At 40.4% G+C, this 23,792-nt stretch overlaps 4 protein-coding genes across 53 annotated transcripts in view; 1 reads left to right on the forward strand and 3 right to left on the reverse strand.

Annotated features, from left to right (window-relative positions):
• Positions 1-38: 38 nt before the first annotated feature.
• Positions 39-690, reverse strand: LOC132262058 (uncharacterized). Its single transcript, XM_059761185.1, has 2 exons — positions 290-690; positions 39-224 (listed from the first exon to the last, which is right to left on the reverse strand). The coding sequence occupies exons 1-2, from the start codon at positions 410-412 to the stop codon at positions 39-41; spliced, it is 309 nt and encodes a 102-aa protein (XP_059617168.1). The 5' UTR covers positions 413-690.
• Positions 691-832: 142 nt separating this feature from the next.
• On the reverse strand, positions 833-5,567 carry LOC132262054 (retinaldehyde-binding protein 1). The gene is made up of 7 exons (XM_059761180.1): positions 5,172-5,567; positions 3,263-3,357; positions 3,025-3,178; positions 1,795-1,883; positions 1,525-1,737; positions 1,114-1,264; positions 833-1,046 (listed from the first exon to the last, which is right to left on the reverse strand). The coding sequence occupies exons 1-7, from the start codon at positions 5,347-5,349 to the stop codon at positions 1,015-1,017; spliced, it is 912 nt and encodes a 303-aa protein (XP_059617163.1). The 5' UTR covers positions 5,350-5,567; the 3' UTR covers positions 833-1,014.
• A 1,032-nt stretch (positions 5,568-6,599) lies between these two features.
• LOC132262737 (uncharacterized) lies at positions 6,600-8,666 on the forward strand. Its single transcript, XM_059762137.1, has 2 exons — positions 6,600-7,345; positions 7,656-8,666. The coding sequence occupies exons 1-2, from the start codon at positions 6,917-6,919 to the stop codon at positions 8,301-8,303; spliced, it is 1,077 nt and encodes a 358-aa protein (XP_059618120.1). The 5' UTR covers positions 6,600-6,916; the 3' UTR covers positions 8,304-8,666.
• A 1,112-nt stretch (positions 8,667-9,778) lies between these two features.
• LOC132262732 (serine/threonine-protein kinase tousled-like 2) overlaps positions 9,779-23,792 on the reverse strand; it is a 45,915-nt gene continuing 31,901 nt past the window's right edge. For all 50 annotated transcript variants that reach the window (XM_059762136.1, XM_059762095.1, XM_059762084.1 and 47 more), the window contains 6 exons: positions 14,441-15,802; positions 14,197-14,375; positions 13,734-13,926; positions 13,454-13,659; positions 13,175-13,394; positions 9,779-12,901 (listed from right to left, as the gene is read on the reverse strand). In XM_059762136.1, the coding sequence (XP_059618119.1) occupies positions 12,653-12,901; positions 13,175-13,394; positions 13,454-13,659; positions 13,734-13,926; positions 14,197-14,375; positions 14,441-15,802 (2,409 nt within the window). In that variant the 3' untranslated portion in view covers positions 9,779-12,652. The remainder of the gene's footprint in view (positions 12,902-13,174; positions 13,395-13,453; positions 13,660-13,733; positions 13,927-14,196; positions 14,376-14,440; positions 15,803-23,792) is intronic.

Genomic DNA, 23,792 nt, shown 5'->3' on the forward strand with positions numbered 1-23,792 from the left:
TTGAAATACACATACATTTGATTTATTTCAATTGGGATTCACCACACTTGTCTGCACTTTCCGCGATGATCCATCAATTGGCCGTGAGGACAGTGTGAATGCAACACCTTGAACCTCTTCGGTAATTCATCGTCGCGCAACGCGTCGGAAATTTGCGAGTCAAAGGGCAATTCTTGTTTCAGGAGGATCGCCTTGAGGCGATTGAGGGATTTTCTGGCGCCTTCCTGGAAAGCATAATCAAGGGGTGAGTCTGTTTCTCTTCTCTGTGGGAAGAGCTCAATTTTCTCACCTCCTCGTGAAACTCCAATTCTGCAGAGTCTGAGAAAAACACACCATGATCATGTGCTTGGGATCGCGCAAGCACATCGAGAGTGCAAAAGAGGAGGATAATAGTCACTTTTGCCAGAAACATGGAGAGACAACTAATGAGTTTTTCACTAGAAAAGATCTTAAAGCAAGTTTGCTCGGAGGAAAACTGAAATTAAGTTGATTTTTGGGCCATTTATAAGGTTTGCACTCAGGGCGAATTAAGGAGAAAACCACAGCATTAATCATTTCTTTGATTACGCAGCCACAAAATCCTTTTCCACACTCACAAGTTCTTGTGGTTAAATATCAGCTTGCGTCGTTCAAAATTCTTTTTATGTTAATCTAAGATTAAGAGAAATGTTGTGTAAGAATCTCACCAAATAACTTGCGATGAGTGAATTTCCAAATTTCCGGTTTGCGAAAAACTCAAGGCGGAGAAGCGCGTTTCCAAAAAGTGGGAATATTTTATCGATTTCTTCAAGCATACAATTTCCATAAGAATGCTTCAATTAATCTTGACTCGCACTCGGATTTCATCTGATTTGTTTATCTTGGCAGAAAATCTTTATATATTTTTCATGCAAAAATAAAAAGGTGTACAAATTTTCTCATTCACCCCACAAATATACTTCACACACCTTTTCCTAGAGATATTTTGGTAGGTAAAAAAATGGAAGATTCTTATCACAATACGATGCTAATGCACTATTTCCCAAGGTATCCGAATGTGTTGGCAACTGGAAAGAAAAATGGGGCATTTTTTAGCACACTCCACAACGCTGAGTAAGAATATTAGAGATGTACCTTCGTATTCTTTGCTGTGGAACTGGAATAAGTCAGCCACGAGGGTTCCGTCCACTTCGGGGGCCGCTAAAGTGCCTCCGTAAGCGGGGCGCAAGCATTCCTGGCCCATGTATCCGGTCAGTGTCTTGAAGTCCTTGTTCAGGAAGTGAATCTGCAGTGGCAAATGAAGGTACTCTTGAGAATGCACTCTGCAGTTGAAGATCGCGATTGTTGCTGCGATTGGCATTGAGAACAGACTCTCGCGAGCGAGCGATCAATGCAGGCAGTTATCATTTATGGTGAATCTTAAGTGGTCGTGCAGCCTTCACACGATTGAGCTCAACACTCAACAAGTGTGACATAGACACAATTTTTATTCGCCACTCACAGCTCAAGCGTATTCTCTTAAGCTTAAGATGCACTCTTACTCACCCTCTTGCGCAGCTTCTCGTTGAGGAATGGCTTGAAGATGGCGAAGAGCATGTTGAAGATGTAGGAATTGTTGACAATGTGCACCTCTTTGAGACGAATACCGATGCACTCCTGCACCCAGTGGATGAGCATCGCCGCGAATGACGGATTGAATTGTGTCAGGTGCGAAAGAGTCAATCCTTCCATGTTGAGAATCACCACAACACCGTTCACCTGATCAAAATACCAATTAGCATTGCGACGTAGAACGCAAAAAGAGTCTTCTATCACCTGAGTTTTCGGTTCTGCCATCGCGGCTTCCAGGCAAATCTCCACAGTTCTGAACAGTTCATCCAGAGAGCACTCATTCAGCTTCCACTCTGTGAAAGTGAAGGTTAGTCATGAGGTTAATAATACACCTCTGAAACAGGTTGATCATAAATAGAGTAAAATAACTGGGAAATGTGTAATTCCGCTAGAAAATGCAGAAGAGGAAATTATGTTATAAAGATCAATTTTTCCTAATTGTTTCCAGCAAATTTACGGTTTAGGTGTCAAATTAAAAAATTGCTCTCATCCATTCTTTTCGAAGGTATTTTATACCTATCAATGCCAAAAGTCGAAAGGGGTTAAGCAAAACTTCTTGAAGATTTAATGACACCTATAAATGTATTGTTACAGACAACAGATTATAAAACGTTATCAATTTTTTTATTGACTCTTGAAATACGTAATTGAAGGTTTTGCCATGAAAATCATTTACTTTATGGTGTGATTCTTTGTGAAGACTGTCATAAAAATGCCTCAGTCTACTGAAAAATCCACTAATAAGTCTGGAGTACTTAAAGTTGTTGTGTAAACAACTTAAAACAATTCTAGTTAATATTTTCAAAATTGCATCTCTTGCGATAAACGTGCATCGCATTTCTTCTGTCGTTGCTCAACTTTGAGACGCTTGACACAATTGTGAGATGCGAAAAACTCGTTTATGCGGCAATTTTCTAAGATCATACTCTAGATCGCGGTCTGAGAACGGGCAAATGTACAGAATAACCGACTATTGGGCACACTTTCGCGGTGTTTAGCATAGATTTTTTATTCTCTGCGGTCGTACTGAACGGTCAGATCGGTCAGATGCTGTGCACTAATGCCCAATGACAGTGGTTTTTCCCTGCCTGGAAGTGTAGAATTAATGTATGCAATTGAGGAATACCCGATATTTCATTGTCTCTCAATAATAATGATCATCCCACCCAGTGAAATATACGCACGATGATCTCCACCTCGAGTAATGAGTAAGAGATCTCAACAATTCAAGGTTCTCGTCGCTTGTCTCACAGTAATACAAAATTGCATTGCTTTTTTTACTATCATTCAGTCTATATAATCATTTTCCAGCAATTAGTCTTGGTATTTTTTCCCATCATATTGTAGCAATTTCTCTACGTATTCTTAATGCAAATGATCTTGTTAAGTTCTCTTGGATATATGGGAGGATTTGCAATGAAAGGCTCTGCTTACTTTTAATTTCGAGTATGAGAATTCTGCAGCCATTCTTTGTGCGCAATGGGCTCAAGTAAATCACTTCCTTCTCGAAAACATGCCTCACACTTCGCGGCACGAGATCTTCGGCGTACTTTTTGTACTTGATCTTGAATCTGTAGTATTTCTTTACCTGAAAAAAAGAGAGTGAATGTTTTGATATTAATTGATATTGAATGACAAAGAGAGATAGAGAGAGAGAGGGAAGAATTCTTACTCTTTCGAAGGCACTTTCCGGATAGAATTTGCACGGTCTGAGAAATTTGATGAGGAATTCCTCTTCGGCTAAGGGAACGGTCAGATCTTTCTCCTCTGCAAATAGAGAAAAGAAACGATGTGAAATTGCTGTGGTTGATATATTTGGGCGTCTGTTTAATCCCCTTTCCATTTATAGATAAGCTATTAAAAACCCATTTCACAATACAACTGATTGACACAATAGAGATTGATAAATCTCCTCAATGGAGGAATGATTTGAATTTTAAATTTTGCAAACACACATGCAATTTTTCAATAAATTGGCGATTATATAAAAACTGACGTGTTAGTAGAGTTTATCAACATTGTTGCATTTATGCCGAATCGCTCATCCTCTTGCTGCTATTCTGCACTATCTGTGTTCCATATTCCGAACAAAAACCATCTAATCGCCAACAAAAGAGTGATTCAGTGACTTGAGGGCACGCGCTATCTCTGCGTTCAAAGTTAAATGACCACATCTTTCCTCAACAGCAATTGTCCATAAATTGCGAAGCATCCAAACCATTAAGACACATGGTCGCTTTATTGGTAATATTTCACGTGGCTGTCAAGGCTGGAAAGACCAGGAATTGTCCTCTCAATGTCGACTTAGCGACGCAACCTTACGCAAATCATTTTTTCTTGCCATTTCTTTTCAATGAACTCACAAACTCGCGCTGAAGTCCAGTTCTTTTGAATATTCAAAAGGGGAAAAAATTCTGCCTCATCTGTGCATTGACCAGATGAGAACACGAGTTGATTTTGGCGGATTTTCCTATGCAAATTCGATGGTGTGTGGGAAAAGGTCCACATTGAATCATTTTTGGTTGAACAGAGAAATAGTTGAAATGCAAATCGCAAGGTTGCACGCAGTCAAAATTGGGCATTTCGTTTCGAAGTGAATTAATGCGTCACTGCGTCAACATCGCATTTGTGAAAGATGTCCAAGAACTGTGCTTTTCAGTGCGCTACACTTTAACACTTAAAGTATCATTTGAATAGTGAAACACCTTGTCTGCCTCTGATGACCTTAAACGCGAGTCTTTCAGTCTGTTTTCATTTCAACCGCCTATACGACATTTTATATCATTGAAAATCAAACGGTCAGAGCTTTTCCAGTCGCGTTCCCGCGACGGAAGGGATAAACTTGAGTTTTTCTCAGCCTTTTTTTGTAAGATCTAGGTAAGATTGTTCTTCCACTTCTCATCTTTTTTACACCATCACTGAACTCTAATGCTGGCATTTTTTATCATTGGTATTTGTCTTTGGTGCTTGAGTGGTCATTTCCTCTTTATAGTTCATCATTTGACATTTTTACGAGCGAATTGTAATAATAAAGCTATTTTAGGAAAAGTAAAGTCACCTCAGAAGCTTGCTAAATTCATTAGAATGTCTTTTACGTATGCCTGCGTGCGATTTGCAGGAGGTGAAGCGAGTAGCGAATTTTTGGGAATACTACTGGACTCAGGAATCACATGAATTGAATTAGGTGATGTTTTTTGCTTTATGCTCTTTGTGTAGCTGCGCAAATTTGGTCACAGTTCGATGCTTCATCGCCACCAGTGTTTGTCCAAATGTTTACCAACTTCAAAATCCACACATTTTACGAATGTTGTCTCCACTCGATAAAGCGCGTACGTCTTGTGACGCTTTGGAAGCAATAGTCTTTAACTATTCTTCCCAGGTCAATTTGGTCAGAATTGTAATTATTTTACACACAACATTTAACGCCACTTACTCAACTATATGAGCGCGAAAAGTGGGACATTTCACAATATAATTGGCAATGCACTGAACAGAATTATTCTTTTTATAGAGGGACAATCAAAAGGTGTTGCTGTGTGTCACAAATGCATCACATTAATTTGACGGACATGCATTCTCACCTTCGAGCAACTGGCGCAATTCTGTGAAACTCTTCTGCTTCAACTCTTCCGTTTCGCGGAGTTCCACAAAGGCCTTCTCGCGGGTTTTTCCCTCGATCTCATCCTTCTCCAATCTCACGATGTATCCATCGCCCAGATCGATGTAGGGCAGCTTCTCTGCGTCGAACTTTAAAGACATCCTGCTGAGCGTTGTTCAACCACTTGGCACTTATGATTTCACAGAGAAAACGACTTCAATTCTCCAACCAGAACGCACAGAGTCGGAGAAAAGTGAGTTGGATTTTCGAGACTAGAAAGCTAACGCACTACAAAAGATTCCCTTCACTTGAGGCACACTCTTCTGTGCATCTGATCTCTAGGCAATCTCGACGAGGAATGATTCTGATGCGTGCACGTTTCCTCCGCGAAGTGAATTTCGATATCAACTCCACGAGCAACGCACACAACACCAAATCACACAACCACGCGCGCAGTTCTTCCCACAAATCGGGTAAACAGTCATGTTCCAGTGTGTAAAGCTTCGAGTGTTAATTTTTCTAATAGTATTTCTTTTTCAACACCACATCTCTTCATTCATTGTGTAGTTTTTTGTCAATCCATCTCGCTCTCGCTCACGCAAGTGATTCTAATTAAAAGTGTTGACAATTTCGTCAATGTTCACAGAAAGAGATTTCATCGATATCCATTGCGAAAGTGTAGCTGTTTATTTTTTGAGAGGAAGTCCATTTTACAAGTGCGATTCAGGAGGAAATTGCTGCTCCCACAGAAAATAAAATTATCACTTTTTTATGTTTTCCTACACACTGATTGATTTTGTGGTAGAAAGTGGAAGTAATTTGAGATGAAAAAGAGTGGTAAAATGATGTCAAGTAGTAAAAAATCATAATATGCTCTTAAATTTGAAAATGGTGTGGGCGCCGGAATGTAGGCAGAATTGTGACTGATAACTTTGAAATTTGAAGTGTGCGCGGAGACATTTTTCACGGCTGCGGCGGCTGATTTGAGTTTTTCAATCTACAGAGAAAAAAAATCCTTTCATATGCATTACTCTGCATTGTAATTCAATGAATAAAGTCTTTAATTTTATAATAGAAAGTCATAGAAAAATTCCGGTATTTACGAGCATGAAAATTTTCCACGTCTGCTGAAAAGCTCAACATTATTTCGGTGATGGGAAATTTAGGTGATAAATATTTTAAACTCGCGTGGCGGCAAAAATATTGCGCTAAAATTCTCACAACACACATTGTGACTGTTGTTTTTTGTATCATTTCAATTATCTTTACGTTTGTGTAGAGAAAATCAAGAAATAAAAGGTAAATAAACTCGGAAAATATCGTTCTCTGATTATACTTGTAGGGAGTGAATGTATATCAGCGATATCAGTAAAAAATTGTCACACATCAATACGAATGGCAATGAGACGAAACTGGTGAAACAATGTGTGGAAGAGCGACCATGAAGGCACACGAAATTTACATTACTTCGTCAGTGAATCATACCGTTTTGAACTCTAAAGGCGCAGTTGGTTCACCGCGCGTATTTCTTCCACTTTTCCCAAGAATTCAATGGATTTTAGAATTCTCTGATGGATACAAGTGAAAGGAAACAGTGAATGTTATCAATGTTTGGAGGCGAGATAACTTAAGCTCAGTTATCGCTCCAATGGGTTCTCTCGATACGCTATCAGTTGCAATTGGTGTGGTGACAGACGTTCCGGGTTTTGTGTGTCGCGGCGCCGGAAGATGTCTTTGCGTTTGCATAAGCTCAAGTGGCTCATTCTCACCCTGAGCGGCTTGACGTTCCTGTACCTTCTCTACTTCAACTTCTCCACCATCAATGACCACAAAGACTTCCACATTTATCTGCAGAAACTGAAGAGGATCAGCGCAGATCTCACGCGCAAAGGCTGGGATGATTCGACAGTGTCACAGTGGCAGCAGAGTTTGGAGATTCAGAGGAAAATCGAGTGGAAAACGTGCGATTTTAACAATGTTGTCGTGGGACTGCCCGGAGATTCCATCGATGACCATCTGTGGGAATATGCATCCCTTCTGGTGCTCAAGGAACGGTGGAAGAGTGACAAAAACGTGTCAATGGGAGTGTTTTTGGCGCCACAGACACGAAGAGCGCTTGTAGATATATTAGATGAAGTGCACATAGATTCTCTGGAGGTGAGTTATTCTCCGTGAAAGAACATTGAGAAGCTAGAAAAAGGTGCAGAATTAGTTAAGATAAGTTTTGCTTGAAACGAGTAAATTGGTTATCACAATTGGTATGAAAAACTTCTATATTCATCGAAGAATTCGCGTATTCTTCATCTGTAATTTTCATAAATTATGATATCAATCAGTAAAGAGTCCGATGTTATTTGCTGATAGGGTTGAAATTGATATCCTGAGAGATTTTAATAAAAGCAACTTAGCACCAAAATATTAAATAAATAATCAAATTAGCGGTGATTTTTTCCCCTTTCACACACAGACTTACCCGAGTGGCTGTTTGGATTTGAAGCACGCCAATATTCTGGGCCACGTGAACAGCGTGGAGGTGGAAAAGACAACAGTTGGAAAGCCACGGCTTTTCCTACTCGAGAAGGGCGCAAAACGATATAAAGAGCTATCTGTGACTGATCTCAGCCAAATCCGGAGCTACTTCGTGCTCAATGACGATTTACTGCAAGAGATGAAGCAGAGCGTCTTCGAATTGCGGGAATTTTTTAGCCGTCCTAATGACACTGACGATGTCTTCCTTGTGGGCCTGCATTTGGGCAACAATCGCATTCCGCATAAGGTGCCTGAAAACTTCTACCGAATGGCCATTCAGAGCGTCAAACTGTGGCACGAAGATGTCGGCGTGCTGGTCATCTGTCCAGGCGAGAAGATGAAGTTCTGCGAGAAGACTTTCGACACGGAGGACCCGGTTAAGATCATCCGATCTGGCGGGGATCAGGCGAAGGACTTCGCGCTGCTCACGCTCTGCGACGGGAACATCCTGCATAGTGATCTGGGCTTCCTGGCGGCGTTGCTCAATGACGGCGAGACCGTGGTTCACCAGTCACACCCTCCGGACAACGATCCAGCCGTTCACATGGCGCATTCCCGGCCAAGGTGGCTCACGCTGGAGAATTGAAACAACTTGGATTTTTAACAAATCTCTTCTCCTCATTGTTATCCATTTTTATCTCTTGTTGCTTGTGACACAATCCATCTTTTTGTTTCTCTCTCCCTCGCAAATTCACTCGCACACACTGTTTTTTTTTAATACATATATCAAATAAAATATAACATTGAAAATATCTCAATAGTACAACTAAAATTATACAGTGGAAATTACTAAATTAAAAAAAATGGGAGGAGATAAAGGAATTCATTTCTTTGTTCACACTAAAAATAATAATAAATCGTACGAAATTATAAATCTTATAAAAATGTTTCACAAAACCTCGTTCTCGCTTTCGCTTCACTAAATAAAGTACAAGATGTGAAAAAACAGGAAGAATTTTGAGTGTTCTTTTTTTCGGATTCTTGCGTGGGAGTCTCAGTTGCAGAGGGTGGAAAAGGGAGATTTTTCTTATTCGAGCCGAGCATTCAGATGATAATCCAGGAAAAAACCTTCTTTGCGTGTTTTGATGATTTCAAATTTCACAAAACTTTGCCATAAGAGAAAATACACGGAAAAGGAGAGTGAAGTAAGTCAGGAAAGAGTCGTGAGTGAAATGAAAAGGCGCGTATTTATGGTTTTTCTTCCTTTTTTCTTTCATAAGTTCATAATAATAGTAATAATAATCATAATAATGTTTATGTATATATTAATAATACACTAGGCTCTTTCCATTTTCATTTTCCTTCACTTTTTTCTTTATTTAATAATACATATTAATTAGTTCATTTACTTTATTTCTCATTACTTTTTTCTTTTTGTTCATTTTCAATGTTGCTTCTTTTTTTCTCTTTGTATTTTTTCTCAAATAAATTTTTTTCTCTTCTGTTTTCACCACCATTTTTTCCTTTTTTTTTACTGAGGAATAATGAGTCCTAAAGTACGTTGAGAAATTTTCTTTAAACGCTTGTTTTTCTTTTCCTTTCTTTTCCTTTTTTTAAATCTTTGTTTGCCTGGAGATGGAGTTCTTTTTTCTTGAGATAAGATTACGGTTTAATTATCATGATTGTGATTATTTTTCCTTTATTTACTAACACTGTTTAATTAGAGATTATTTTCTGTTTTTTTTCTTTTATTTTTAAATAGTAAATGTATGAGAGACTATTTTTTCACTTTTCTTCACTATAAGTCCGTATTTTTTCATAGTAATCCTTTTCTGCACCTTTTTCCATCAGAGGAATTTCTATTTCATGTTCACTTTGCTATTTTTCATTTTTTTTTAATGTTGTTTCTCAATTTTGTTCTGTGGATATCCTTGAAAAATCCGGGCGGAAAAACTCAATAGAATTGCTTTTCTTCATTTCTTGGTGTTTTTGTTTATGAAAAAAATTCACTTTAATTTTGGTTTTTGAATTTTTCAAAGTTTCTTCTCAGAATTGCTCTAACACTGTGGCTTTTATCTCAAACTTTCTAAATTTCTTCACGAAATTCAATGATCTTCTCACTTTATTCATCTTTTTTACAAATACTTAATGCCTATTTAAAAGGTTTTTCTCATTTACTTTACGTCATCAAAAGCATTATCTTTTATTTCAATAGTAAATTTTCTCTATTCAATATTATAAGTTTCTCTCACTTTTTTTCGTTGTTATTCCTTCTCTCAACTATTTTCTCTGTTTTTTTTTTAATTCTTCACTACCAATACTCGAGAGATGGATTGAAACAACAATGAATAAGTTCCATTTTTTTTTTCTTGAAAAATGCTTCAAATCAAATTGTTTTTAAAGTGGTCACAGCGTTTTTCGTCGGGTTTTTCAGTGAAAAATTAATAGTTTCTCTTCAAATAGTCCTGATATTTTTCTTTTTCCACTTTATCTCTAAAATGTACCTTTGAAACTCGTCAGCAGCGACACAAGTAAAATCAATGACTAGCAAAAGATGTGAATAAAAAGGACCTAAAATCAAAGGTGATTTAACTTTTCGTGGCTGACGAACAGAAAAAAAACTATTGATCTCTGTTAGCATTCCTTTGAGCAACTCTTTTTCCCCGAAAACCTTTCAACAAAGAAAAAAAAGCAAGAAACTAGAAAAGAAAAGAAAAAAAATCGTTCTGCAAATCATTGATAAAATGAATTGAAAAATGCCTCTTCGTGACACGTTTTGTTTCACGAATTTCAACACGCAGTTCCTTGACTCTAATATTGCTGTCCATGCTCGAGAAAGAAAACAACATATTTCACTCACATCCCTTTTCTTTTTTCCAAAACTGTGATAAAACAGTGACTATAAATTAAATAAGGACGCCTTCAAGTTCATAAACATTCCGTTGTGCCGTGAATTTCCAACGAAAAAGCAAACAATGGAAAGTCCGGAACTTCACGTGTTCTTATTTAGCTTTAGTCACTGCGCTTGAGAAATTTCTTCTTTGACTAATTTTGAAATTTTCCGAAATGTTTAGTTTTTGCTTTTTGTCACCTTCAAAATTCTGCACAGCACTTTGTTTCCATTATTCTTTTTATTTTCATTACAATTAACCTAATTCTTCAGGGTGGCGAAAAATTGGATGAATCAATGTGTGTGAAAAATACAAAAGAAAGGAGCAAAAGATTCGAATGAGTCTTGAGTTAAAACTCCCATTTTTTAACCTTCAAAGCGACTCTCTGATATTTTCTTCCCGTAATGCAAGTAAACTGTGGAAATAGGATGAATTTTCAGGCGAAAAAAAACCATGGAAAATCATGGAATACATCTTGCAAGTTTACGGAAAAGTCTTGTATAGGAAATCAGCATGCAATTCATCCTTAAAAACATTCTTCACTGTATTACATTCGTCAGATTCACGGACTATTGAACAAGTGTGATTGTTGGTTTTGTATCTAAAAATGAAAATCTTGATATCATAGGAATTGTTTTCCCCACTAAAAACTAATGCGCTCACACTCGTTTTCACAAAAATATCTACACAAGTTTTCTCTCTTTCGCACACCAATCGAATACATAATCATTTTTCCACTTGTAGCCATTCAATCAATATTTTGCTTTTCTTTCCCACTTTTTCACACCTTCCGCGCTCTAAAACGAAGAGTTTCTCTCACGTTAAATAGATTTCTCTCTTTTTGCATTATTACTTCTGTTTTTTCTTCCTTCCTCTCATTTCTTTCTCAATTAATTACATAATTATTTATATACTTTATACTCTCTTTTTTTTACTCATTTTCTTCTCATTGTTAATTTCTCTCCATTTTTTCATCTTTCTCTCTCTCTCTCTCTATAAATTGAAAAAAACTGTACCTATTTATATTGTAATATAATTTTTTTTATATATCGATTATTTTTCCTTATTACTTCACGTTCACATTTTTCACCATTTTTTGTTGTTGCTGAAATTACTGTTGCATCTTTTGTGTGTGTGTGTGTGTGTATTTTACCTTTTAGTTGATTCTCTCTCAACTTTCCATTTTTAAGAGACAATAATTACATACTTCTACTTAACCATTATAATTTTACACAGTGTAATATTGTGTGTTTGGAAATAAATAAATTATTCACAAGAATTAATAAATTTTAACTGTGAAATTTAAAACAACAACGTCTCTATGCGCTCACAGAAATATTCTCTTTCTTTTTCCTCCCTAAAACTGTATTTTATGCCATTGCGTTTTCTTTCATATTAAGAAACTTGCATCTCTTCTTTCTACACGCATCGCGATGCTCCATTACAACTCTCTCCTTCTCTCTCGTATAAAAACTATAGTAATAGTGTTGAGAGTCTACCCACGTTAGAATGCAATCTTGTCACCCAGCTTAACTCCTCACTATAGACACACTTTCTTCACCATTTATCATCTCATGAAATTCTTACATTATATTTTAACGTGATAATTTTTGTTGTCATTTAATATTACTTCCTTTTTACTTTTAATTTTAATATAAAGTCAAAAGAATTTGGCGTCAACTTGTGTTTTTTTTATTCTTTAAATATAGAGTCTATCATTTGTTCATTTCTCTCGGTTTTCTCTTCTCATCTATTCTTTTAATATCCCTTTCTTCATTTCCTTTGTCATTCCTCCGGGGCAAGCGCGACATGCTTTACAATCCAATGCAGCACACTTTTCCACGGCTCTCTTATCCACTCTCCTTCTCGCCCTTGTGTCTCTCTCATCTTCACACATTTAGCCACAAGATCCCCGCGTTCAAGACACACACTATACAGATTACTTTTTTTTTATCACAACCGGATTTCGTTTGTCCACCCAATTTTCTTCTTCATCATTCCCAACACTCTCTTCTCTCTTGCTGGCTGCAATTCACGTGGCACAAAATGTCACTCTCGCGCGCGCTTTTCACTGTGAGACACTGAGATTGCCGACGAAAGCAGACTAAGACGAGCTGGATTGGTTTAAATTGCCAAACATGCCTACGGAGAACGACGTCTGGCCGGGCTGCTGTGACGCCTGCGATCCCGATCCCGACTGCTGCTGCTGCTGCTGATTGGCTGCCTGATTGGCCGCCTGGTTGGCCTGCCGGCCATGCTTTGGCACCGGTGGTTGAAGATACTCATGCCTCGCCAGCGCGAACACATCCATCCTGTCCTCTTTCCTGTACGCCAGGCAACCGCGGATGAAACTCTGCGAGAGAAATCAACGTGAATCAGTCAATGCTAAGATATTTGCGAGGAAATTTAGTTTCAAAATGTCATAGCAAAAAATCTAATCTATTTGATGAGGGAATTGTATTTTACGTTGAGATTTTTTACTATTCGCAATGCCATTACTGTATCTGATTCTTAGCCATATTCCATAACTCTATCACCTGGTAAAACCACCCAGTGGCTTATCATGCTATCACGGTATGTTTGATAAGCGTGCGAAAAGGGAATGTAAAAAAAGTTCAGTGCATACCTTGGCCTCATTGGATACTGTGGGCTTGTTCGAGAATTGAACTTCAGTCGCCTTCAGGATGGTGTTCTCCTCGAGAATGGTCGCCTGGGACTGATTATGTCCAAATGGCTTCTTTCCATATAGACACTGATAGAATATCACACCAACACTCCACACATCGACTTTGGATGATATCTTCGGTGGATTCTTGCCAACGACAAAGCACTCCGGAGGCAGATACCTGCGCAAAAAACAGAGACTTAAACTCCGCGCGAAACTAAAATGCAGAAGAAGACTCACCAATACGTTCCTGCTCCTTGTGATGTCAAATCCATGCCATGATCAGGATTGTAGTTCTCTTCGTCCATGACTTTTGACAATCCAAAATCGGTGATCTTGATCTCCCCGCACACATTCCCTTCCGTCAGAAGGATATTTCCCGGCTTCAAATCATAGTGAATGACTGGAGGTTTGATTTCATTCAGATACTTCAGCGCTGAAACAACCTGGCGAACAGAAAAGCGCAACATTAGTCAAAACATTCATAGCTAAGCTTTCTTTTGGAGTTAACGCAACTTACCTGCATTATGATAGATCTTGCCTCCCTTTCGGGTATCGTTTTGTGCTGCTTCAGATAGAAGTCCAAATCGTGACCATCACAGTATTCCAATACAGTGCAAAAGGAGTTGGCATCTATTTCGAACACATCGTACAACTTCACGACTCGCGGATGATCCAGCGCTTTATGAATGTTGTATTCTCGCAGTGCATGCCTTGTAGGAGAGCAAAAATCAATTAGTTATCATCATCAATCTCACAGTGACGAGACACACAACAAAGAGGCATTTTAAACAAATCAATAGCAAGTGGGATGGTAAATGAAGATTAAGGATCACAGTCAAGGATCAGCGGAGACTTGGTTAAAGATGACGTGAAAGATATTGTCAAAGTTTTTACAAACATTTCCCACACGTGTGAGACAATTTTTAGTGGTTAAAACGTTTGATTTTGGTTCCCATGTCGATGGGGAGGAAGTCACTCACTTAATGTAATTAGCCTTCTTGTCTTCTTTCCAGTCTTTGTTCAGTTGGTGGACTTTGCAAGCCACATAGCGCTGCTCCTTGAGGTCAAATGCTTTATGCACCTCAGAGAAGCCACCCTTGCCGAGCAGCATGAGGAGTAGATACCGATCATTGAGCACCGGATGATTGTTGAAGCGTGACTGGAATTGTAGAATGGAGATGATTAGATTCTAAAATACTTTTCACTGCTTGATAAAAATTTCACCTGATCCTCGTTGTGAATTCGCTTCAGTTCGCGAATGTGCAGATTCCGTTCGCGTTCCAACTTCTCCATCTCGAGCTGCAGATCGGCGTCCTCCTTCTTGAGGGCATTCTGCCTTAACTTCAGTATTTCATCACATTCATAGTACTCCTGGAGTGTATAACCGCCAGACACAGGCTCTGGCTTCACAAATGTGGCATCGCTGCCATTGTGCAGTGTCGATGACGCCGACGATCCACTCCCTGAGCTATTTCCCGAGCTCACACCACTGCTGCTCGCTGATGACGTGGACGAGTTGTTCCTCTTCCGTCCACTCTCGGCATTCGATGGTCTCTTCTTCGTCAGCATCTTCTTCTGCCTGTCAATCTCTTCGCGCTCCGTGGAAATTTCCTCCTGCCGTCGCGCCAACTCCTGAAACGCATATCCATCCGTCCAATTCTCCTGGAACGTGGCGCCAACGCGTTGCGTCACAAATTGGCCCAATCGCAAGCGGTTCTGCATGCACTTCTGGCGCGCCTCCTTCTTCTCAATGTTGCTCTTCTCCTTCAGCAACTTCTTCACCACATCAATGCACTTGTTGATGTGCGACTTGTGCTGCTCTATCACCTTCAGCTGTGCCGATATCTGGCACTTGTGCTCGTCCGACTGCCGCGTCAGCTCGTCAATTTTGATTTTGCTCGACTCGAGGTCGGAGTCCCTCTCCTGGATGTCCTGCGACGACCAATCCGTCTGTGTGGCCTTCGACACTGTGGGCGGTGGACAGGGGGCTTGCTGCGCCGGTGGCGGACACTGAGGCAGGGATTGCAATGGCGACGGCGGGACAATCGTCGAGGCGGGCGCCTGACGCATCTTGAACATGTCCTGGACACCTCCGGTCAGGCTCGTCAGCGGCGGCTGCGGACTAGGCGGGAACATTGGGTAGCTCCCGTGCTGCGGCGACGGACTCTTGGCACCCGTGTGCTGCCGGTGCGGACTACTGCTCGGGTGCTTGCTGTGGAAGTAGTCATTTATCTTCTTGCTGTCCGCCAGCGGCAGAGTCATCCGCGGGCCCTTGCTGTTCGTCACCGACGGCGGTCCGCTCGTGACACCGCCATTCCCTCCGCCTCCTCCGCCCCCGCCAGGACCACCACCATTATCACATTCCGCTTTCCGCTTCCGCTTCCTCTCCGACGGCGTCCGGGGCAGCTTGTCCGGCGCCACTGTCCCCCCACCGCTTCCTCCACCACCACCAGACTCCAGCTCCTTGTCACTGTGAGACGATCCAGTGCTCATGTTTGAGTCCTGGTTATGTACTGTTGTCTGGCCACCTTGTTGCTGCACTATTGTCGTCTGCGGTGCCATCTGCAGTTGCGTGCCAGCGGACATCTGAAACCAAAGAGACGATGGGGATCAGATTAGTCAATTGCATCTCAGGCCTTACGATAATACATATAAAGAATCTTTCTGCCGTTTTGTCCCGCAAGCTTCAATCAACGCTAAGATGGCGACAGACGCAATAACTTTTGGTACAATTTGTGATCAATTCACATCTAAATTAAATTCAGTTTACAAAGTGTCTATTTTCCGAACACCAAATCATGATCTTTAAATTGACATCTCGGCTTGATCTCTTGCTCTTTATCTTGGTGCCAAAAGCGAGGCCATTTTTCCCATAGAGTTTTTTAACTAACATGGCTGACGCACACATAATGAGATTTGCGAGAAGGTGGCTTCGGAAGGAAAGATGAAAGACAACCACACATTGGTATGTTGCAATGGATACCTTTATGTACATTATAATCCCAAGGCAACACAAGAGAGTATGAATCAAAATCAGCAGCCAGCACTCGACCAACACATCGCAATGCCTCACCGTCCAACTTGAGATAAAATAGAGACACTTTCTATTCGCGAAATTTTGATACTCTCCGAAAACGGCATCGACGACAATGGCGACGAGGCTCCGATATAGTGAGGAGAGAACGTCGAGAATGAGGCGACACGGCGGAGGAGGAGAGTTGGGGCGGAAAATGGGTGAGTGAGAAAACAAGCAAAAAGGCCCCCCGAGAACACGAAAGACGATGGATGGGATGATTGTGTTTTATACGCAAATACAAACAAAATGGCGAATTACGAACAAGGTGGAAAAAAATGCCTCAACTATACTTCTTTCCTGTGCCAAGACTGTGCGCCTCTACACCTCTGAAAATTCACAGCTTCCACGGCTTTTGCTCCATTTTAAACATTACAGAAAACGATGAGAAGCAACCTTTTTATCTCCGCGTCTCTCAAGGTTTATTTCCTCCCTTTTATGGTCACCTTTTCGCAAGGCGAGCACACACAACTTCACAATAACATTCCCTCTGTTCTTCCCAACAACACAGCACATCCTCAGTGGCATCAAAGGACGATAGTCTCACGATAGCCATATTTAAATCCCACTCTGGTCAATGTGAGAAAATATACGAAAAAATTAGTCACACTGATACGAATCGCTAGATAATATTCTGGCACACACGAGCCACAAGAGTCGTTCACAATTTTTTCCTCCTCTCTTACTTGTGAGGGGATTTAATGCATGATGTGAGCACAAAATTGGAATATTGGCTATCTTTTTCCACAAGTGCGCGCATATACATAACATCTCTTATTAAATAAAAGCACACACAGCACGAAAAAAATCATCTCTCTTGCTTCTGCCCACATAATTCGGCCTCTTAACATCCTTCTCTAGCGCACACACAGTAGAGCACGAAAAAAGCGCTACACTCTCTGTGGCCAAAGAAGAAAAACAGAGGAAAAAGACACGCAATATCTCTTACGACTTTATTGAAGAATTTTATTTGCCATTTGACACAAAAGTACACGGAACTTATGTACAAAATATACTAAAGCCTCTCAAACATATACAGCATATTTTCATTCGATCCTCTCTCATCATCGTCTTTGCCATATTCTCCCTCTCTTTATCCACTATTCTCTCTCTCTCTCTCTCTGTGCTCGTCATATCTTCTGCTCTATCTCTCACACTCCATTACGCATTCCGCCGTATCAGCATTCATCATCTCACATCTCTTTCACACTCTGTCACTTTCCTCTCTTTACGCTTCCCCACCCGCTCGCCGCGCCTCCCCTCTCGACACATCCAGAGTTGTATCTAGGCTTCTAGGTGAAGAGACACGGGAATCAATATGGACCTAGGGTAATGTAGCCACTCTCAAGGATACTCTCCCACGCACACTCTCTCTGTCTCTCCCCTTCGGCACTTTCCCCACTTCTCCCGACATCTCCTGGCTCTTTGTCCGCCCTTAGCACTCGGCCCAAATCAACCCCGAAAACTTTTCAACAGAATCCAATGTCAATAACCTCGTAAATAGAGAAAAGAGCATTACATTCAATATATTCCCCCTATTTAACACTAACCCCCAACAATGCGCACAGGATCACTTCCTGGTGAGCCTGACAAAAATTCTATTGACACAACCTTCAAGAAAAAATCACGTACAGCGATAGTCTTATCAATCTGTCAATTCAGCCCTGTAAATAGAGAGCCAATTCTCTCTCGCATGTGCTTCCAACTCTCTGAGAGCCGTGCCGACTTGATGCATGCAGAGATTAAAGAAAGAAATCGTCATCAAGTCACACATAGACCGCGCACTCACACTCTGGCCAAAAGTTCACACATAACCAGACACTCAACACATTCTCACCCACTCATCCAGCGACCACGTGGGTTCGCTGATGCGCGCACACTCTCTCTCTCTCTCTCTCGCTCTCCCTCTCTCAGGCGCACTCTCTTATGTACTCTCCCGAAACTCTCAGATGTTGATACACACCGACAATCTGCTCCCACGAGAGCAATCTCTCACTCTCCGGTCAATGTAAATGTACATATATAATGGTTAATTGTGTGTCGCTCTCTTTCGGTCTCAATCTCTCGAATCGCAATGGGAAAACTCAGAGGAGATTCACAATAAAATGACGTCACGTACAAAATGGCTGACAAAAATCTCTTTAATATAAATCACCCAATGTCGATCAAAATTGCAAATTAGGCAATTACATATAGTTAATCTTCGAACACCCACCCACTTGTCAGGCAAATGTCACTTCTGACAGCAGTTTGACACACACGCAGCCAATAGCGATAAAAGATCTACAATTTGCTCTGAGCAAAGAGACATATTTTGAGCTAGGAAAAGCGAAGCAATTAACATGTCGTAAAAGTCTCCAATTCCGAGACAGTTTACACTGTCAATTGAATTCACGGGTGGCAAATGTGTAAAAACAGACCAACAACCGCAACTGACATATTTTTTACTCCTTTCTTCAATCATATTTTCCACCATGATGGAGATAAAATGCCACTTTTTTCTCTCTCTCCTCACCACAAACACCACGCCAAATAGCACACACACAAGTCTCCATATGAAGAGTGTGTAAGCGAGAGAATGCGAGATATAGTTAAGTGACACTCGGGTGGATTTTGTGTGATGCTTAGGAGAGAAATCTCGTTAGGAATTCCAATTTTGTCTCACAATGTATTCCAACCAACACTGAAAATAACTGAACTCTGCTCAGCATTTAATGCACACTTACTTTTTTCATCTATTAAAAGCCCATCCATCTCGCTCGCACCCATTCTCCAGATGCACATCTCAATGGATCTTTTTTTTCAGCAGTGTTTTGTATACCTCTGCTCTGCCTCAGTGTCCGAGATATAAAACGCCCAAGCAACCCAACATCGAACATCGCGTAGAAGCGCAACAAATACAGTTGAAGAGTGCGCGATTTTTTGTCCTCGCGGCACAAAACCTAATGAAATTACTGTCAGAAGAACAAAGGCATCATCCTGACTTACTAACCAGTGTTATGATTAATTAATAAGCGGTGATTTTTTTTCCATAGTCAACGCCCAACTGTTGGCTGAATTCCAGCCAGAGTTGTATGATTGAAAAGAAGGTAGGCATGACATCTCAATATTTTCAAAGAAAGAAATCACAAACTTTTCCACTCACTCATGACATATTTTCCTCACCCAATTAATATCTCAGCCCATTTCATAATGCGATCGAGTGAGAAAGGCTGCGCTTAGACAGAGAAACATACACAAATTACATTGTTATTGACTCAAATGTACCCCATTATGAGTTGTCCTCTTATCGCTCGAGAATTCTCTATTTAGTTACCGACCGAAAAACTGTCGATATAAATAGAAATATAGCAACAACACACAACATACATTGGCACACACTCAGCGAGGCAGTCAAACTCTCAACATGAATCAAACCGTAGGGAAAAAAAATTGTTTATATGGAGAATTTTTCCTTCTTTGTCTCCCCTCATCATCTCATTCAACCCTCCGCTCTTCATGAACCATCACAAAAACACCCAAACTATATTTCAGTTGAGAGATCTCCTCTCTTGTACTTGGAGAGTTCAGCCATAAACGTAACAATGTGTGAATCCTACAATATCACACGATCTCCGTCATGATGGTGATTTAGTGAGGCACTGAACAATCCAACAGAGGGGCTAATCACACTATAAATTCACATTCAATTTACCAGCCACAGTCAATTAATTATATCACAGATATGCATATTGAGATTCTCCGCTTGATTCTGGGCACTATTTGTTCAGTTCCTTGTTAGATTCTCAACGTCCTAATCTTGTTGAAAATAAATACAGGTCATTTGTCAATATTTCTGCATACAGCAATCACTGTTGACTTAAAGTGTTAATTGGTAAAGTCGGTAAAGCTCTTCTATACATATATACCAAAACCAGTGCATGTGGGCATTAATCCGATAGCACTGAATGACACTAATCTGCCAATAATTTAGGGTCAGTTATTCTCATAAACTTGTACAAAATATAGGATAAATACAAGCAAGTATGTGATTTAAAAGATCCATGTGGATCTTGAAGGTAGATTTCTGCAGCCAAAAATTGCTATATTCAGTGGGACACATCTTGAGACTCAGAGAAAAATCATCCATTTGCTATTGAGGACGTTACACTTCTTTGGCCGGCACAAGCATACGCAATCATCGCTTCACTATCGATTGGCAAGGTATTGAAAATGCAGAGGTTTGGAATTTCTGCTCTGCTCTCGAGAGCTTCGGTACAAAATTTCCGGGAATGAAGCACCTTTAATGCTGGAAGACACAACATCCCAGCATTGGCAGTCCTTTGGCAACATAGTGCGAGGGAGATGGACGAATGTGAGCAAGAGAGAGGCCAAGCGAATGCGTCAAAGAGCTCTGGTACAATTGGTTTTTGGAGTTGGTTCACATTCGTTGGTGTCACATACAAAATCGCTGGCAACTCGCTCCGTGTGCACAAGAAAGAGAGCAAGATATCGAGAATTCAGCGCCATGTACATATATTTGGTAATAAATATACATATATAGGCACATATAAGCTCACTGCTTCTATATTGAAGGCTGTGCTTCTCTATTCTACATAAGCTTGACGCTTTTATGTACAAAAAGGCATGTTTAATATTGATCTGTCGAGTGGAAGAGAAGGTATCCAAGTTAAAACACTCTTTTACATTATGTATTATTTGTGTTATAAAAATGCTTCCACAATTTCTCTCTCTTTCTCCCTCTTTCTCACTCGCGCGCGCCTTCGCAACAACGAAATATTCAATATTCAAGAACAAAATCATCTAAAGAGATTTTTCGTTCTTGGGCAGAGAGGCGAAGTCAGTGGGAAAAAGAGACCTCGACCATTCAATGATAATGATGGTTTTTCTCCTGGAAATAGCTACACACAAATAGAGTGATTTCTCCGCGAGAGTCCAGCCCTTCTAATCCGCCTCTTCCTTCCCCAATATTCTGCATCACCACCACACTAAGATTATATACTTGAGTCCTTTGTCCCTTGGCTGACTCACCCCTTGGAGAGCTCATAGTCTTTCTCTCTGCGACCAAATTGCTCATAACACGAATTCATCCCCTTAATTACTTCTACGACGCAATTTATAGAGTGCCACACTGCTGGAAAAACCTCCAGAAGCATACAAGAACTGTCATTGATTTTATACTAACACGGCGAAGTGAAAAAGAGCCACACTGATTGTGAGTAAAACGCGAAAATCGAGGGATGAAAACTCTTTTTTCCTCCTCCGCTCTTTTTTTTTCCTCCTCCACTTCTTCCCCACCTCCTCACTTTTTTCTGCAGCCCAACAAGCTGCTGATGGTTGTACATAGATGTACATATAAAGCGTATATATGTAGCACACACTTCCCTCTTTTTTCAGCTCTCTTGTCCTTCGTATTTTATATTAAAATACCCTTTTCCACACTTTTGCCAACGCCCAACAAATTCACCGCGACGTCTCACCAGAAAACCGTCATTTTCATGTGCCTCGATTCTTTTTTCCTCTCTTCCTCCTCCGCCTCTTCTGCGCTGTGCTCACCATTGGCCAGGGAAAAGTACCAGAGCAGCAGCAGCAGCAGCAAGAAGGCCAGAAAAAGAAACACACTCTGCAAAATTATCTAACAGAAATTGGTGGAAAAAGAGAGATAATTTATGACAGAGTGTATCGAAAACATCCCATTTGAAAGCCCATACACTCTGACGATTGGGTCTCTCTCACTCGTTGGGAACTAGAAAGTAATGGTATTTTGCAATATTCAATTAAATTAGCTTCAATTCTATCCATCCTTCTCCCTCCCACCGAATTGACCCTCTCATTCGCACACTCCACTTTACTCGCGCGCTCTGTGCACATTGCATTATATTGTTGAGGTAACCTCGACGTTTGAGGCACACAATTCCAGCAAAACATCGAAACTTCTCGGCTGTTGGACGGTGGAAAAACGAACGAGAGAGGTTCACTTAATCCCCCATTTTCAGTATTCGATCAATATTGTATTTTTGCATATATTCCCACTTCTGCCTTCTCCCCGCGCACTGTGAAAAAAAACCCATCCATATTTATTCACCTCCCCGCCTAGTCATCTTCCATTTCGTACAATACACGAACAATTGGTGGAAAACTTTCACAGCGACTCAGGCTTCAACAGGGATCAATATAGTGTATCCAACCTCTCGAATCCGACCGAAGGGAAAAGGACATTCATAGGCAACTCATCCTGCTTAGCTTTATGGGAAAACTGAACTGTTACTATTGGCAAAATTCTCAAGATCTGAGCTCCTCTCCGAACAGTTTCCTGATTTTTCGGCATGTTCATTTTTCGACAAGTTAAAGGACGTTTTCTCCTTGAATCGGCAATGTAACCCAAGGATCGATAGAAGACAACATTATCTCTAGTTTTATTTGCAATCCACAAAGTGATAGGAAGAAGATACGAATGCAGAAAATAAGAGAGCGAAAGAGAGAATTGAAATTGGATTTATGGGTGATATCTTCTACACTTAATCCCCTTTTTATGGCACATCAAACTGAAACCCAATTTGAAAGTCAAGCCAACTAATGCAGATGGAAAAATCTTTGCAGACATTCTAGGTCGCTAAGCATAGGTTTAGGGTCTCTTCACACTCCACACTTTCCACATGTATAATATCTGACGTATCATTTTACATGATTGTGAAAATCGAAGGCCATTGGAATTTACACCAACGCTAGAAATCAATTTTCTCAACGGCTAAATGAACTTGTCAATTATTAATTGAAATTGCTTGAGCATCATACGCTATTCAGTGAAGTCTTGCGGATGAGAAACAAAGGCATTGCTTGTGCATGATTCTGGAAAGAATTCCAATATCGGAACCCCACAATTGACCCAATTCGTGTATGATACATTTCCTTCAATAATATGCAAAATAGCACCAAATGAGAGGTCATTGCCTCAAAGAAACTGACTTTTCAGTACCTTCTCTCAGTGAAACTTTCACGAAAAAAGCGTCAGCCGACACACAACGAGATCATCTTTAATTTTCAGATGGGTGAAGACATTGAGCAGAGCAAAAAAAGAAGACTGTTACATTCGGATTTCATTGAGGAGGGCAGACTCGAGACCAGAAAAAAGACGAAAAAAGAAGCCACACGATGATTCTGCAAGCGCGAATATGAGGCATGACTGTGATTTTGAGCAATTTTCCCCAATAATCTCACCATCTCTCTCACTTAATGGAGGAAATCAATGATGAGCATTCTGTAAATATTTCATCACAACTGAAAATCTTGATACATTCCCAAGAAAGTGTCAAGGAGAATTAATACGATCGCCAAGAGAGGTGAACACACTCAGCCGAGAGTGCGGCAACATTGGTTTGTTGCCCACCTCTGTGATTTCTTGCATATTCCACCGCTCGTCACTTTGTCATGCGAAGAAAACTGTGCGGCAAAAATCTCGCCATTTTATCTTTCTCTCCTCACTGGTTTTCAATTGCTAAATAT

The sequence above is a fragment of the Phlebotomus argentipes genome, unplaced genomic scaffold (genome assembly GCF_947086385.1).
Source record: "Phlebotomus argentipes unplaced genomic scaffold, Phlebotomus argentipes genome assembly contig_15, whole genome shotgun sequence".
NCBI lineage: Eukaryota > Metazoa > Arthropoda > Insecta > Diptera > Psychodidae > Phlebotomus > Phlebotomus argentipes.

Excerpts from the sequence above, each read along its gene's own strand:
- LOC132262054 (XM_059761180.1), bottom strand. The coding sequence starts at position 5,349 with ATGTCTTTAAAGTTCGACGCAGAGAAGCTGCCCTACATCGATCTGGGC. Across the intron at positions 3,358-5,171 it reads ATTGCGCCAGTTGCTCGAAG|AGGAGAAAGATCTGACCGTT; the intron begins GTGAGAATGCAT and ends CTCTATTTGCAG. Across the intron at positions 1,265-1,524 it reads ACGAGAAGCTGCGCAAGAGG|ATTCACTTCCTGAACAAGGA; the intron begins GTGAGTAAGAGT and ends TTGCCACTGCAG.
- LOC132262737 (XM_059762137.1), top strand. The coding sequence starts at position 6,917 with ATGTCTTTGCGTTTGCATAAGCTCAAGTGGCTCATTCTCACCCTGAGC. Across the intron at positions 7,346-7,655 it reads TGCACATAGATTCTCTGGAG|ACTTACCCGAGTGGCTGTTT; the intron begins GTGAGTTATTCT and ends TTTCACACACAG.
- LOC132262058 (XM_059761185.1), bottom strand. The coding sequence starts at position 412 with ATGTTTCTGGCAAAAGTGACTATTATCCTCCTCTTTTGCACTCTCGAT. Across the intron at positions 225-289 it reads AATTGGAGTTTCACGAGGAG|GAAGGCGCCAGAAAATCCCT; the intron begins GTGAGAAAATTG and ends TATGCTTTCCAG.